The sequence below is a fragment of the Calypte anna genome, chromosome 3, assembly GCF_003957555.1.
Source record: "Calypte anna isolate BGI_N300 chromosome 3, bCalAnn1_v1.p, whole genome shotgun sequence".
In the NCBI taxonomy this organism is placed as follows: domain Eukaryota; kingdom Metazoa; phylum Chordata; class Aves; order Apodiformes; family Trochilidae; genus Calypte; species Calypte anna.
The window spans coordinates 6,735,491-6,752,141 of record NC_044246.1 but is presented as its reverse complement, the minus strand read 5'-3'; the positions used below and the strand labels follow the sequence as shown (position 1 = coordinate 6,752,141).

Sequence of the window (16,651 nt, the reverse complement as noted above, 5' to 3'; positions counted from 1 at the left end):
TACACACTTGTGCAACCTGAGCTCTTCCCATGTAATAAATGGTATAAAGTAACAAATCCTACACTGAAATCAAACAGTAATTGGTTTACTTCACCTAAAGCTGCAATCACATGATGTCAGGTAACAGCTACATCTATCTAAATATAATCAGACCCAATTGGTCCTTCAGCTCACTACAGTCACCAGCACAAAGTCAGCTGCAGAAACAAGAGTACCAGAAGTTCACAAGGGCACACACCAAACTTTCTGTCTATATAAACTGGTTTCCAAGTGTGATGACTTCCACTATAGCAACATTTGAACAGCTGCCTCTTGGTACCAGACACCCCACTGTAAGGGGTACACAAGTGCAAACAAGACTGAATAAAAACTGAATTTAAAAAATTACTTTAAAAAAACCTACTTTAATTGCCTATACCATAAGCATAGAGAAATAAAAACAATTCTTCAACTGTATCCAAAATTCACTTCTTTCTAGGATTAGAAGAGCAAATTCAAATTCTGATCTTCTGTTAGTGAGCAAACGCCAGAACAAATTGCCAGATATGAGACAAATATGACTGAAAAAACCTAAAAATTTCAGAGCTATCATCAGGAATGAAGGCATAGAACTGTAGTGGTTTAAGATGCCAAACAAAGCCCATGATGAACATTAAAAAAAAATAAAAATCCGAAACACAAACACAAAAATATCAACAGCAGTAATCCTCTTTTCCTCTTTAGAACATACAGAGTCATTTCATAACAGACACTAACATGCAAACATCAAAGTAACCAAACAGCCTCTTTACCAAAAACCCAGTTTACAAGAACAGAACCCCACTCATCTTTCCCAACCATGTAAATCAAGGATAAGCTATTTTTCATCTCTTTCATTCATTCAGCTCGAGCTTACTCACACCTGATTTGCATTTTGGTTATGCACTACTATCAAAACACTTGTAAAAAATTATTTCTGAAGCACAGGAACATCTTTATACCTTATTACAACTTACTAACAATAATGCTTAAAAATCACTGGCAACTGCTAACTGATATGACCTTTTTCCTTCTGTGGTCTTGCAATGCAACTTCTGTTTGTCACATCAGTACTGTTAAAGAGTACAATGGAGAGATGAAACCAGAAGTATTGCAAGGTTTCATTTATACCAACAGAGCACAACAATTTAGAGCTGGATAAACAGCTCTAAATAAAGTGTAGTCTCAGCAAGAAGAGGTCAATATTTGCTTTGTAACAAGACTGAGGCAGTGGAAGAGAGAACAAAATATAAAAAAGCAAGGCATCCTCCTCTCAGGTTCAAAGTTTCAACACCACACAGGAAGGCTCAGCAGGTTCTTATACAAGAGGCTTAAAAATACTCACATTAAACCATCAAATTATTCATGAAAATAGAATCAGTCCTTGAGTTAAAGACTTGCAGAAGCAAGACCCAAAAAATTGTATCTGAAAGTATGAGTGCAAGGCAGACTCCCACAGAGCATAACTCGTGTTCTGCAAGATCTCCATCCCAGTGCGACACACACATCAGAGCTTGCTTCTGCTTTAAAGGAGCCTTTAAGTCAACTCCTTAATACCCAGAGCTGCAGCCCAGACAGCAGAGCCAGGCCATCAGAGCCCTCCTAGAACCCGTCCTCCTATCCTTCTGTTCCTTCTGTTCCTTTATCTACATGCTTCCCTCTCATCTTCTCACACATACAGTGCAGCAAAGATCTACAGTCAGCTGTTTGGTTTTAAATCCTGCACATCACAGTCTGGTTTGCTTTTTCTACACCTTGCCTATCTGAATAGATGCTGCTTCAGTGTACAGGTTTTCTTGCTCATAGGAGCAAAGACTTCTGCCTCATCTCTGCTTCCAGCTCTACAAGAATCTTATTCTGAAGAACCATTCCAAAGCTGTGCTTCTTCAGCAGCAGCTCAGAAAACTGCAGTAATGGCTAGAGTTGGAAGGGACCTTAAAGCTCATTCAGTTTCAACCCCCCTGCATGGGCAGGGACACCTCCCAGCAGACCAGGTTGCTCCAAGCCCCATCCAACCTGGCCTTGAAAACATCACCACTTTCACAGGAAAAAATTCCTTCCTAATGTCTGACCTAAATTTCCCCTTGTCCTCCCACTACACCCCCATGTCAGAAGCCCAACCCCAGCTTTCCTGTAGCCCCTTCAGATATTGGAAGGCTGCTCCAAGGTCACCTCAGAGCCTCATCTTCTCCAGGCTGAACAACACCAATCCCTCAGTCTGTCCTCACAGGGAGCTGTTCCATCCCTCTGAGCATTTTAGTGGCTCTGCTCTGGACATGTTCCAAGAGCTCTGTGTCCATCTGATGTTGGGGACTCCAGTTTAAGAAACAAATGGCAAAGCCCCAAGCTCAGCAAAACCCATTTTACCTGTCCTTGTATAGGTAACACTTGACTCCTCTTCCATTAGGAGCCTGAACTATCCGGAGCCATGATCTGGCACACTGATGATGCAATTTTCAAGTTGGAAACAAAGTATGCAAATGGGTCCAAAAATAGCCCAGAAATCAGAGAGGATCAGTTCCTTAAAGTCCCATTAGAAAGTCTTTACCTCTGCTCTTAGAAAAAAAAAAAATGGGAAGAGGCAGGGAGTCATCTCTGCAAACAAGTACCATCATCTTAACTCATCGTTCAACTCATAAATTTGCCCTTTCCAGTACAGACAGGACACAAAAGTTCATTACAAAATAAATGAAAAAAAACCTTTGGAGAAATTCCTAAGCAGGAAAAATCAGGTCAGCTTTTTTTTTTTTTTTTTCTTTCACTTACAAAGCCTTTTCCTACCTCTGCTCAGCTAGAATTTGATGACAATTTTATAAAGATCACCAGTGAGTTTTGTGAACCAGATTCCTTTTTCCATTCAGAAGTGTCCTGGAGAAAAACTGCCTCTATAGCTGTAACAGAAATAGTAGCAAATCAGCAGTCGTAACAGGACCCAGGAGGTCCTGGACCTTGATTTTTGCACTCCACTGAAACTTCAAAATGAAGTGCATTGCTATGGAGTGTTCTGGAACTAGTTAGCAGCAGCCCAGAAAGCCAACCACATCCTGAGCTGCATCAAAAGAAGTCTGTGGAAAAAGGTGATTCTCCCCCTCTACTCTGCTCTGCTGAGCCACCACCTGGAGCACTGTGTCCAGCTGTGAGGTCTCCAGCATGGAGAGGAAGGACATGGAGCTGTTGCAGTGGGTGCAGAGGAGGGCCATAAAGATCATCAAAGGGATGGAGCACCCCTTCTGTGAAGACAGGCTGAGAATTGGGGTTGTTCAGTCTGGAGAAGAGAAGGCTCCAGGGAGACCTTAAAGTGGCCTTCAAATACCTGAAGTGGCTACAGAAAAGCTGGGAAGGACTCTGTTTGAAGGGTGTGGAGTGATAGGATGAGGGACAATGGTTTAAAACTGAAAGAAGGGAGATTTAGATTCTATATTAGGAAGAAATCCTTTAGTGTGAGGGTGGTGAGACCCAGGAACAGGTTACCCAAGGAAGTTGTGGCTAGTTCATCCCTGAAGTGCTCAAGGCCCAAGTGCTCAAGGTTGGATGGGGCTTGGAGCAACCTGGTCTGGTGGGAGATGTCCCTGTCTATGCAGGGGGAATGGAACTGGATGAGCTTTAAGGTCCCTTCCAACTCAAACCAGTTTATAATCCTATAACCATACCAAGACAGAACAAAAGTGATCCAATAGTGTGGCTTTAAAATCCAGTGGGATATGGAATACAGAATAAAAAAATCATAACACTCTACTTTACCTCCCCTAGGCAAACTGGCTTGAGATCACTTGAACAGGGGAATGTCTAATCTGGAAAGGAGAAATGAAATCAGCTACAATTTCTACCCCTTGTAGGTTTTTCCAAGTAAGACTACATAGCACAAAGTGTTCCTCTGGTACAGCTGTTCACTACTACTGTCATTCTGCCAAAAAATGAAATTATAAATCTTGCCCAACTGTTATGTAACATTTTCACAGTGCAGCAACTAAACAACCCAGGGGATAAAGGAGGATGATATTCCTTGACTTCCTTATCCCAACCAGAATTGAAGGAATAAATGCATTTTCTCCAAAAGAAACAGAACTTCAAAGCTTACAGTTTGCTTAAAACCACATTTTTCTGATGCCTGCAATGACTCTCAAAAGGCACTTTTTTATTATTTATGCACATCCATTAAAAATTTATTCTTAGTATAAAATGATCTGGCATACTTGGAAAGGAATAAAGCATTACCAGTTGTTTCCAAAGCTTTTCATAAGGAACCAATCAAGATGTGACAGTGTTATATTTTCATCATGTGAACGAGAAAAAACATAAAGTGAAGAACAACAAGGAATTTTAGGTATTTAAAATATCCCCTATTTCCTAGGTTGACCAGGTCCTGTCCTAACAGGAAAAAGGGCCACTCCTATTTTAACAAACCAGCATTGTCCTGCAACAGCTTCAAGCAAAAGTTCCTCCATCGTTAAAAAATTATCACGCAGCACGCACAAATTAGAACAATATTTGCTAGAAAGGACGTTCCTGCTATCGGCCTGCCACAGACATCTCATGACAGACTTAGCATTACTTGCTGGTTAATTACTTAAATCTTCTTCAACTGGATGCCCTCTGGCAACATAAAGAGCTTCATGAACTGTAGCAACAGATGGCAGACAGGTCCTCTACAACAGTGAGCAGCAGCACCCTATTGCTAAGTCATTTGTTATCCTGCCTACCCAAAAAGAGGAGCACTGGATCTTACCACTTCACCTGTCTGCATCGTGATGAATGACCTCTTCCATGTCAGCAACTTCCCTGAAGTACCATTTCAGCCTTCATATGCACAGACACACACTTGTGTGGCTGATGCATTTACAAAGTTAGCTTGAAAGGCAAATGATAGCCACAAAAGTCACTGATGTCCCAGAATAACAAAGAAGTTGATTCTGTCTCCAGCTAAACACACAAATCCCAGGCTCAGAAAGCTTCCTGTCCAGTTCTGGGCCCCTCAGTTTAGGAAAGATATTGAGGTCCTGGAGCAGGTCCAAAGGAGGGCAACGAGGCTGGTGAAGGGACTTAAGCACATATCCTATGAAGAGAGGCTGAGGGAGCTGGGGCTGTTCAGCCTGGAAAAGAGGAGGCTCCGAGGAGACGTCATCACTCTCTACAACTCCCTGAAAGGAGGTTGGAGCCAGGGGGGGGTTGGGCTCTTTTCCCAGGCAACTCTCAGCAAGACAAGAGGGCAGGGTCTTAAGTTGTGCCAGGGGAGGTTTAGGTTGGACATTAGAAAGAATTTCTTTACCGAGAGGGTGATCAGACATTGGAATGGGCTGCCCAGGGAAGTAGTGGATTCTCCGTGTCTGGAGATATTTCAAAAGAGACTGGATGTGGCACTCAGTGCCATGGGCTGGGAACTGCAGCGGGAGTGGATCAAGGGTTGGACTTGATGATCTCTGAGGTCCCTTCCAACCCAGTTGATTCTATGATTCTATGATAACCACAACTGTCCACTCCTGCCATTAAACTGTTCACAACAGATCATTACAGTCATTACAGGTAGGAAACAAACCAGCCTCCAGACCAGCACAGTCTCACTCTGTTACGTGCCCTGAAGGTTAGGGAGAAGCCCTTTGCCCAGCTTCTCCACAGCCTGCTACCAAATGCAGGTCCCCTGCGCCACAGCCAGACACACACACCACCATCTACTGCTTCTAGCTCAGCAGAACTTTTCTTCAACTGCAACCACTTCTCAAGCTGCTGATGAAACACCCTCCTATGTTTCCCATCTCAGGCAAACCCACTCAGTTCTGCAGCTGCCAGTGATGGCTTGATCCCAAGTAGCTCCAGAGAAAGGGCTGGGCACATCAACTTCACCTTTGCCAGAGGAATCTGGGAAAACCTCCGACCACAAAAGCTGATTAAGGAGCCAGGACCACACAGAGCTCTGCAGTGAGGAGGGCTGTAGGCCCGTCTGAAGGACTCAAGGCCAAGCTGATGTATGGGCTCAGCAGTAGGTATTCGCTCACAAATATTAGAAAAGAAAGAGCTTGTGATTTCTTCAGGTAGCAGCACCACTGAAAGCAGCCACTGCCAGAAGAGTCCACTTAAAAATACACTATCGATCAGCAGCTAATTTTATCTCTCCTCCCCTTCCAACGACTTCTGTTCAATCCTTGAAGCATCACTTTTGCCTTAAAGCCCCAGAGGAGGAGGACACCCAGTCCCTAATACCAAACTGCGGGCTCTAGAACAGTTGGTTTATTGTTGTTATTGTTTGGGCTTTTTGTTTTTAATTTTATCACATTAACTGCATCCGATGGGGCAGCACGGGGGTCCTAGCACCCTCCGGAGCCCTTCTGGGTAGAACAGGTCCTCTCTCAAGGCACCATCTCTGCCCCGGGGTCTCCAGCAGCGACCGCCCCCACCCCGCACCGCCAGAGACCCCGCACTTGCGGGTCGGGATCGTCCCTTTCAGCCTACACCGAGCTGCCCAGCGCCGCTTCGCCTCGAGTTAAATGCAGAGAATGAGGGAGACTGAGCTGGTACAGAGATGCGGGTGAAAACGGGTACTGGGGAAAGACAGCATCACAGAATGTTTAGGTTGGAAAAGACCTCCAAGATCATCCAGTCCAACTTGTGACCAACACCATAATCCTAACTACTAAACCATGTCCTTCAGGACCAGGTCCAAACGCCTTTTAAACGCCTCCAGGGATGGTGACTCCAACACTGTCCTGGGCCATTCCAGTGCCTGACAACCCTCTCAGTGAAAACGTATTTCCTCACATCCAGCCTGGACCTCCCCTTGGCGCAGCTTCCATCCATTTCCTCTGGTCCTACAACAGTCCAACAAAAAGAAGCTGTTTCCCTCCTCGCTCCAACCTCCCTTGAGGGGAGGAGTGGAGGGCGGCTGAGCCCTCCGGGCCCCCTACTGCGGGGGGCCTACTCCCAGAGACACCGCCCGACAGCCGGGAGAGGGGCAAGCGGCTCCTCAGCTCCCCCCGGGCCCGGCGCCATCAACTGGGAGGGAGGAAAAAGAGCGGGGTGTGGGGGCTAGGGCCCGGCCCGCCATCTCACACACACGCACACGTGTACACACACACGCGTACACACACACACGCGTGCACACATGCGCGCACACGCGCGCACCCTGGGCACGCATACACACACCCCCCTGCCCCGCACGCGCTCCCGTTACCCGGTGGGTGGCCGCCCGGCGGCCGCGTGGGTTCCATGCTGCGGAGGCGTCACCGCTGCGGGCGAAGGGCCCGGGGCGGCGGCGGGGGCCGCGCTGCGAGCAGGAACGGCGGGGCCGCAGCGTCACGCACACGCACACACACTCCGCACACCGCGCACCGCACACCCCGCCTCAGGCGCCGCGAGCTCCGCCCAGAGCGCGAGCAGGAAGCGCGGGGTGTCCCCCGCGAGCGGCGGCCGCTGGCCCGGGGGCGCGAGGCCGGCGGAGAGGAGTAAGGGAGCGGGGGGGGTGGGGGTGGGGGTGGTGTTTGCTCCGCCCGCCTCACGGACACGGACACGGACACGGACACATCGCCGCCGGGAGGACTCGCTCAGGCCCGTTATGGGCTGCCCGGGAAGCTGCTGCCCCGGGACGGCGCGGCGGGACCCGGTGAAGGTGTCGGAAGTGAGGCGGAAGCCGCCCGAGGAGCCGGTTTGCTTTGTGCGGGCTGGGGGTGGCGGCTCTGTCACTTAGGGCTGCGTGGGAAAAGCAAAGCCCGGTCTGCTGACTGTGCTGGCACTAAGGGCTCTGTGTAGCTGTACGTGGCCCTCTGGCTACCGGGTAATGCTTTGCCGCCAGGCAGGGCTAAACAAAATGAGCTGTGTCTCTGTGGGAAGTTGAAGGGAGGGGAATAAGTGTTTCAAATACAACACTTGTATTGTGATTAAAGACTGCGTCAGCACTGAGAGGAAGCAAATGCAAATTTGCTTCACATAAACTGGAAATCAGGCTTGCCGGAGCGTGATGCTGGCACGTAAACCTGGAAACGTATAGTAAAGGGTTCTAGGAATTAAAGGCACAGTTTGCTTGACAGTTGAACAAAACAAATAAAATGTGCTTTACTTTGACCCCAGAGTTTCACTTTCATAGTCTTTGAAGATCCATCCTGTCAAACTTCTTACCTGGGGACTCAGATTTTCAAAGAGATGCCTGGCTGGCACAGCTGCAGAGCAGCCTCATGAACCTGACACTGTGCAGTAAATCCTTGCTTCTGGGAGTCAGCTCAGAGGAATGACACCTGCACTCATTTAAAGTGTTAGTAGTTCAAATGCCAGTAACAAACTTGAACAACATTGTCCTTTAGCTAAGAGTTCAAAATACAAAAAGGAAAAGGAAGTTTGTAAAATGAATTATTTACCAACCTTGCCTGTTTTCCTTGGCTGTGTCATTAAGTAAGTGAAGCAAATAGTGCAGGTGAAGGTGCAGGGGCTGCTGGTTCTGTGTTAACAGCAAAAAAACTATGTTTGCTTCCTTCCTTCAGACAGCTGGGCCTCAGGTCTGTGTGGCAATGGTAAAACTTATCAGCTAAGGTTATGTGTTTCTACATGTGCCATGCTTAATAACAGCTTCTGCATTTTGCTGGGAAAATTTTTGGGACTCTCAAAATTAGTTGAAAGACATTAAGTGTAGATGATTCCTAGAGGCTAAATGCTTACGCTTGAACTTTCTTTTCAGACACAAAACCAGTTGATTCCAAACCTTCTGAGCCCAATGCAGTCTTGGGACTTTTATAATAAGCTGTCACTTGGGTCAATGGTGATGCAAATAAAGATTAAAAAAATAAGTTTAAATGATGTATATGTCAAATTCAGCTTCAGAAGAATAGAGGCAGCTTGCAAATCAACTAGATAGCAGTTCAGCTTCAGTTGTAGAGGCCATGATCCACTTATGAATGCCAGGAGGCATCACAGGAGAGTGGACCTGGCCTTTCAGAACATCATTGCAGTGACCAGCTCAACCTCCCACTGCAGATTTGATATATCCCAAAATTTGAGCCTAAAATACAATCTCATAAATCTGAAATCTCATAAACTTTAAAAGCCTAACAAAACAAGTGGGACACACTGAACAGAAGCAAAAGTCGTGTACTCCCAGAAACTGGAAAATTTTATCACTTTTACACAGAATTTATGTATTTTGGAGAGAAGGACAATGCTTTCAGAACAGTTCATTGAGGCGTTTTATTTCTTTGGTTGACTTACTGCAGCCTTTGACCTTTTGTCATCCAAATAACATACTGAAAGTTTTCTCTGGCACCACTTCAGGTTAGAGAGCTCACTGTCTCCACAGTTGCTTTGTGGCAAAAGATCTTTGTACCACAGCTCAGCACATCCTTGCGTGTCCTGATGCAGTTGTTTGTGTAACTGTGCTGCAAAGTAGGTCAATGGAAAAACTAAGGGGAAAAAAAATGAAATTTTGAAGGTGCTTTTGAAAAGGCTTTTTTCTCATATCCCATTAACTCTGCAGTACCACAACCAGTTTGAGCCAGTCATGCTGTGTGGTGCCATGAAAATCAGTCCCAGATTCCACCCTGTACCACTCATGTATTTCCACTCTTTTCCTTGTGTGGGTGCTACCTAATTCTTCCTTAAGGGTCTGTTTTCAGTGAGAACAGATCTCTGATCCAATTTGTCTGCAGCTGATGCAGAAGCAACAGCAGGAAGGGAGGGCAGCAGCCTCCCAGCCTCAGATTGTGGCCTGCTTGAGAGACTGGAGTTGTACAGACAACTGAATGAGCACAACTGAGGCAAGAGACACTCTAGAGGGTGAAGGAAAGAGGAATGAGTACTTAAGGGTAGCAATTATTAAATCAGATCATCCAACAAAGGAATTTCAACACAGAGTTTCAGCCATAAGACATGGTGCAATGTTAGAGGACTTTCAGGTCCCTTTTCTTGGTTGAGTTTCAATTCTGACCATGCTGTGCGGTGCCAAGAGGCCCAGCACATGTCCCTGTCCCTGCCAGGGCTGCCACACACCTACAGTTATTAAGAGTTTTGAACTGTTTCTTTGATGAACTCTCACACATGATGTGTTTGCAGGAAACCTTTAAGGATTTGCAGTGAGCATCCCCTTAGGCTTGAAAAGAGTTTTTACTTTGTCTTACAGAGTGTTGGTTTTATTTTACTACATTTGGTTGTCAAAATGCTCTTCCCTTTCCAACATTTAGAATAACACCAGGAGCAACTTGGGTTGCTGGAGCAATGGAGTAAAGGAGAGGAGAAAGCAAAGGCCATTTCCATGTGTGGTAAGCTCTAAAGCTGTTGGGAATGAGCTTTATTCGCAACATCTGTTGCAAACAAAGTATTCTGCATGCAAACATCTGCCCTCATGCTGAGAATCCTGATTTCTGAAGGTGTTTATAACTGATGCTTCAAAATCAAAACTATTAAAAAAAATCTTTATATCAGATTGAGTTCTGGTATTTCAAGTGTACTAGAAGGTATTTTCACATTACTGTTTTGCCCACCTCCCCACATACAGCTAAACTCTCACAGATCTTTCTAAACCAGGTAGTGTTTGAAGTAAACAAAGTGATCTTTTTTCCATTATTTTTTCCAGTGCCAAGGATCTGATTCACCAGTTTGTTACTCACATACCCATATATTCATATGAGCACACTCATGTGCTCAACTTATGTGTGTGTAAGATCAGAGAAGGGGTTTTAGCATAAGCTCTTTTAGCTTTAGATTATGTATTTTAGATACCTCCATAACAGTCATTACAAAAATGTGCCTTTTGTTCCCATATTATCTGCTGTTACTCCTGAGGATGCATTTCTTAATGGACCATTCATATAAATAATCCTCATTTAAACAAGAACAGTGGTATTATTGGTATTGCTAAAGAACAGTCTTATTTCAGAGGATTATATGTGAGTGAAGCATTCACAGCACGATGCAGAAATCTGAAAGAGAAAAGAGATTAATCTGATTTCAGAGCACAGCTTTTAGCACTCTGTTCTAGAAGGTTACTTACACTTGTCTTGTTTTGCTGCAGCTGGATTCTTGCCCTATTTCCAATTACTAAAATATGCCACTTGCTTTTTATTTTCAGAATTTCCTCTGTGCTTGAAAATCAACAATTTACATTTAATAATTTATAACAACTTAGAGGGTGATATTTTTTTGTGATCCAAATACAAATTATTTGTTTCATTTATGTCACCTTATGTTACCAGAAACCAAAAGTAATCTTATTGTTTCAAGATCAATTCCAAGAACACTCCAGATGCTAAGATAGCCTGTAAATCACATGCAACCTAGAAGATTATTAACAAATATATTCTGATTACCAAAGAGGTTTTGACTTCACTACTTTAAAAAAAGTCTGGAGTTTCCATCACAGTGAAAACAAACACAATAAAATTAACTGAATATAACCTTTTGCATCTGTTTAGAGAACCTATGTTGATCAAAAAGTGTATAAAAGCTTCAAAGTGCTGAGATGCAGGCAAGAAGAGGACTTGGAATTCAACAGGGAGTGTAGTTTTGCATCTTATCCAAACTGCTGCACAAAGCAAACTGTGTCAGCTGCTTTCAACTCATTACAAGCTTTATACCATTATGAAATTTTGCAGCATTTTAAAAACCTTCAGCATGGACCTTTCAAGTATCTGCATCAAATCCATAAAAAGAGAGGAAGAACCCCTGCAGGCTTGACAGCTACCCCATGACAGCATGGGAAATGGGGACAAGGGCCAGGTCACATGGAGCTGAATGTGTGCACAGAGGAAAACCTGCTCAACATTGACCTCAGGGAGCTGGAAAGGCTTTTGCTGTGGATCTGCATGAGATTCTCAGCTTCTTTCTCCCCATTTGCACAGCTTGGTGAAGTCTGATTTGCACTGCCCCTGTCCAGAGCAGGACAACATCTTCCCTTGATCAGCCCAGAAAGATTGTAGAAAGAGATTTCATAAAGTACCTCCTGTTCTCTTACTCCCTGGCAGAGCTTCTCACCCATGTGGCCAGATATCCACAAGCTGAGTAGTTGGAGAAAGACATTTATGAACTTATCCATCCAACAGCCAGTGCCTCAAAAGCAGTCAAGGCTGAGGGGCTTCCCCTATGAAAGCAAACTGAAAGGTTCTGAAAGTGCTGGTGGAATAATCTGTGGTTTATGTCTTCATTTTCCATGTAGTACACAAACATCTTTTCATATACAGCTGGTGGCTGGAGAGGCTGTCTGTTTAAAAGTCTGATTTAGCAAGTACTTCAGGAGTAGCAGGTAAAGCTAAAGATCCTAAATAAAAAGAAATACAACTTTATTTATTTCCTTAGTACAAATCAAGAATAACTGCATTCTGATCAAGTAGAAATAAAGTGTCTCCCTTCAAAATCCAATTCAAGGGGGCCTTGAGAACATTAAACTAGATTTAAGTTAACATCTCCAGTCAGTAACATTTAAGCTCTAAAGGACATCTGTGAGATGTGGGAAAAGGGCTGTTGTAGAAAAGGCTGCTGACAGGGTTAGAAGGGAAAGTAACCTGAGAAGAGAAGGTATTGCTCTCAGAAAGACAGAAAAGGCAAATGAACAGCCTCTTCTTAAGACAATCCTGGCTGCAGAGTAAAGCTTCAGTTAAATGCCACCATCATAAAAAAGGGTTATTGACTCTGGGCTAAGTGTTGCCATAAGGAGCTAAATGACTTTGGAAGAACTTATTCCACTACAGGTATTCCAGTTGTCCTCTGCAAATAAAGCTAACTGGGCCATCTTAGTTCTTGGTCTGGTTTGAAGAAACAGAGCCTTATAAAAAACCCACCCAAGCTCCCTGAGGAAGGAGAATGGCAGGGCAGTCAGCTGGGGTCAATCAAAAATTAATGGGTTTGGGTTTTCTTGCTGAAGTACAATGAAAAAGTCACTTATTAATTTTCAATTGGAGGAAGGGTTTTGCACAAGCATAATCAAAATATTTAAGCTGGGATGCTATTGGGGCCAGACTTCTCAAGTATAAGTGGCTGATACAATTGTATTGATTGTTAAGGAGAAGAATGAGAAGTGTTAAAAATGTATTACTTTTTTTAAATAAAATTTAAATTTGTGGTTTTGCCACAAGCATCATTTTATCTTATTATATGTGCACATGCAATTATATCCAATGAAAATGTGTGTGGGGGAGAAATGAACTATTATACAATGGCTAAAGAATGTAATGATACTTGTGAATTTTTTATTTATATATCAAAGTATTTCAGCCCCTTCTTTCCCAGGTCACTTCAGATAATGACATAGTACTTCCAAGTGATGTATGTGTTTGCTGGGCAGGACAGTTGTGTGTCAGTGGCAAATCAGACTTTGTCACCTTCACTTAGCAAATGAAAAAGCTAAAATTTAGAACTGTCATGGGATGTTGTCCCCAGACAACGTTTATGATTCATTTATGATACATCTTCTTTTTATGCAAAAGACATATTAAGGCAATAAATATGGTATAACATTTTTAGGCAAATATGGGTGGATAATTAATCCCTGCAGCTGTTTGCCCCTGGTCCTGTTCTCTCTACTTTAAAAATTAGAATCATGATGTGGAAATGAAAGAAAACCACTTTGCAGAAGCCTTTTTCATTTTCTGCTGAAAACGGTATCTTTCACATGCTTTGATCAACAGAACATTTAGTTAAAGGATAACAGAATATGGATGAATAGTCCTAAAAATACTAAGAATACCACAATATAAAAACTATCAGGTAGAGAACATGAATGTTACTCTATAGAAATATCATATAAACTTTCTCTGTGCCAATTTTTACCATAATCCTCCCTGTAGCACTGGGATTTTGCTTTTGTGCCATGTTTGGAAGCTCAATGCTTTATTCTTCAAGTTGCATTAAACTGTGACAACACTGGCCCGACAATTAAACCGAGTAACACAACGACAGATATATGGATTTTTTTTTTAATAGGATTCAGCTTGCCCAGCAGTCATTTAGTTGGAAATGCCATTGCTCTAAGGAAGAGCTTCCTGACTTGGGTTGTACAGACACTGTCATCACCAGAAGAGATTGTGCTACACATCAGTCTCAGCAGTGGCAGCAGCAGCTTCTGGCAGTGTGCAAGGCTGCACATGCACTGCAGGAGATGTGATTCTAGCCCCAGTACTCCTCTAAGTTCTCTCCTGGCCTTTGTACACAAGGTGGAGGAGGAAGAGCGATTTGGTGATTGACCTTCTCTTCTGGGATTGTTTTGAATATGCTGCCACTACATGCACCTTACCTGCAGAGTGCCTGCTTTAGGACTGAATGTGAATCATCCATAGATTTCAAAGCAAAGGCCAGTGAAAGCACCATTACATACCTAACATCTGCACACAAGGAAAACGAGAGATACAGAAAAGTTAAGGCAAACATCTTCTCAAGCATTAGTGCCTTGTTCTCACTGAAATCAATCTAAGCTAGGAGTCTTAACAAGCAGTGGTCATCTGTGCTCATGTGACCTGAATGGAAACTCTGTCACACTTACTCTGAGCTCCAGCTCACTTCATGTGGCCATACCTCTCTCCAGCTCATTGTGACTGCTCATGCAAACACAATGTACAGAAATGCATGGCTGTTGACCTTTTTGAACTTTTGCATTTAGCACACTCAAACCTTCTTTAATAATGAGAAGCAATTTCTACTTGTTAGAGAACCACCAGATGATTGCCAATGACAGAGTCTCATAAGGTTTTGAAAAGCAGACTTTATTGAATAGGCACATCATTGCTTTAATAGCACTGGGCTGGACAGCTCACTTCACCATGTGTAAATAGTTTTGTTTGATTACATTGCATTTCCTCAGTGTCGGTAGGATTCAAGTATAAAAGTTACTGCTTTTACTTTCCTATCATTTTTCAAGATGGAAAAAAAACAACAACACAACAGTACAACAACTAGTGCACAGGAGCATTATACAGACAGAACTGCCTGCAATCCAGACAGACTCTAAATACTGGACAGTTAAAGCTGCAAGACAATCACACTACATTTGCTCAGATGGCATTTTGGATGGTGCAGGATAGAGATGAATGTTGCCCACTGATACAGCAAGGGACTGGTGTCCTTATACTGAGAAACAAAGACTGCCCAACACAAACAAGAATGAGGGTTTCAAAACAAAACAGCTCACATGAAATTAGCTTCCTTATTATTTCTGATTACAAAAGTTGTACTCCCTCAGCTGTAGAAGTTAAAGGCTTAAAAGAAAAGTACTGTTTGGAGAACTCTACACCTGCAATTCAATCAGCTTTTCAACTTCCCCACCCCCCCTATATTACAAATCTTTGTGATAAGAGAAAACCATCTTTAAGAGACAATACCAGCATTCTGGATTATTTTTGTATTTTACTTGGCTGATATATTTCTTCCCTGAAAAACTTCATTTTACTATTTAATTAAATTTCATCAGCAGAAGCATACAAAATTGGAAATCTTTAGAGAAAAATTATATTGCTCTATGAAAGAAAAAAGCATGACTTCTAATGTGGTTTTATGAACATCCTACAAGAAGCACATATGGCATAGAAACATTTTGAAAATGGAGAAGTACTTTGTGAGTTTCAGTGTTCTTAGGTTTTACATTCTATTATCTGAATGGATATTTCCATAGTTAATCTCTTGTGGGTTTTCTATATATTTTATAACATTGTATAGGACAGACAACCTAAAACCAACAAAGCAGAAACCTAGCGTGCCACACATTTCCTATACACTAATTACTTTAGTTACCAGCGCTTAACACTGACAATACCTACTGTGTTTGTAAAACTTTTTTTTTTAAATCAGCTTGTCAAAGCTTTTGAGAAGCAATCTGGGCAATAAGGTGGGTAATTTTAGTGTCTACCATGAATATGGCCAATTACAGAATTAGAGGTCGCTCTCTCCATACAGTGCTGATGAAAAAGAAGTGTAATCCAGGGCCCCAGGAACAGAGCCCGGGCCGGTGTAGGGAGGCATTCTCTTGATGCAGTACTGAGCCTGCTCAGGAGGCAGCTCTCGACGTAACTCATCTGCCAGGATGTAAGGCTGGGAGGGAGGAAAGGAGGGATAGATTCAGTGTGTGTTCTTCAAAGACACAAAGAGTGGTGTTTTTCTGTAGCTGTGACCAAAAACTAAGACATCCTGACTGTTTTAATGAGACCCAATATTTTTCTCTGTCAATTCCATCCCTAATGATGAGCTAAAAGGGAGTATAAGTGATTAAGTTAAAATCCAGTCTCAGGATGTGTGACTGTTCATGTGAGCTACTGAGCACTGTGCAGCCACGGATAGACTGCTACTGATACAGCTCATCCCTGAACAGAGAGGCAATATCTCCAAAGTGCACTACTGCCCCTTCCTCAGTGACAGGACAGATGCATTTTCAGTTACATCCTTTTAGTTGCAAGGTCCTAATATACTTGTAATGAACAATGCATTATTGTGCTTAATAGCTTGCATTTATGTTATGAAGGATACCCTCTGTTAACAGTCTTGACATTATGTAGAGTAACAAAGTAACGAAAACCATTTTATCCTAAGACCTGGGTTTTCATCTTCCACATTAATTTCTACTGAGAACATGTTTGGAATTCAGAACATGGTCCACAGTAACTGAGCTCATGAAATCAATACAAACAGCCAGAATGAGAAAATCAATAGAGCGAGCTTGGGCAAATAGACCTGTACTGCTGTGATC

At 43.2% G+C, this 16,651-nt stretch overlaps 2 protein-coding genes across 3 annotated transcripts in view; both read right to left on the bottom strand.

Moving 5' to 3' along the window:
• Positions 1–7,290, bottom strand: part of MTR (5-methyltetrahydrofolate-homocysteine methyltransferase) — a 49,325-nt gene extending 42,035 nt beyond the window's left edge. For both annotated transcript variants that reach the window (XM_030448303.1, XM_008496497.2), the window contains exon 1: positions 7,181–7,290. In XM_030448303.1, coding sequence (XP_030304163.1) covers positions 7,181–7,217 — 37 coding nt within the window. In that variant the 5' untranslated portion in view covers positions 7,218–7,290. The remainder of the gene's footprint in view (positions 1–7,180) is intronic.
• Positions 7,291–14,657: 7,367 nt separating this feature from the next.
• ACTN2 (actinin alpha 2) overlaps positions 14,658–16,651 on the bottom strand; it is a 67,271-nt gene continuing 65,277 nt past the window's right edge. The window contains exon 21 of the mRNA XM_008496494.2: positions 14,658–15,999. Coding sequence (XP_008494716.1) covers positions 15,841–15,999 — 159 coding nt within the window. The 3' untranslated portion in view covers positions 14,658–15,840. The remainder of the gene's footprint in view (positions 16,000–16,651) is intronic.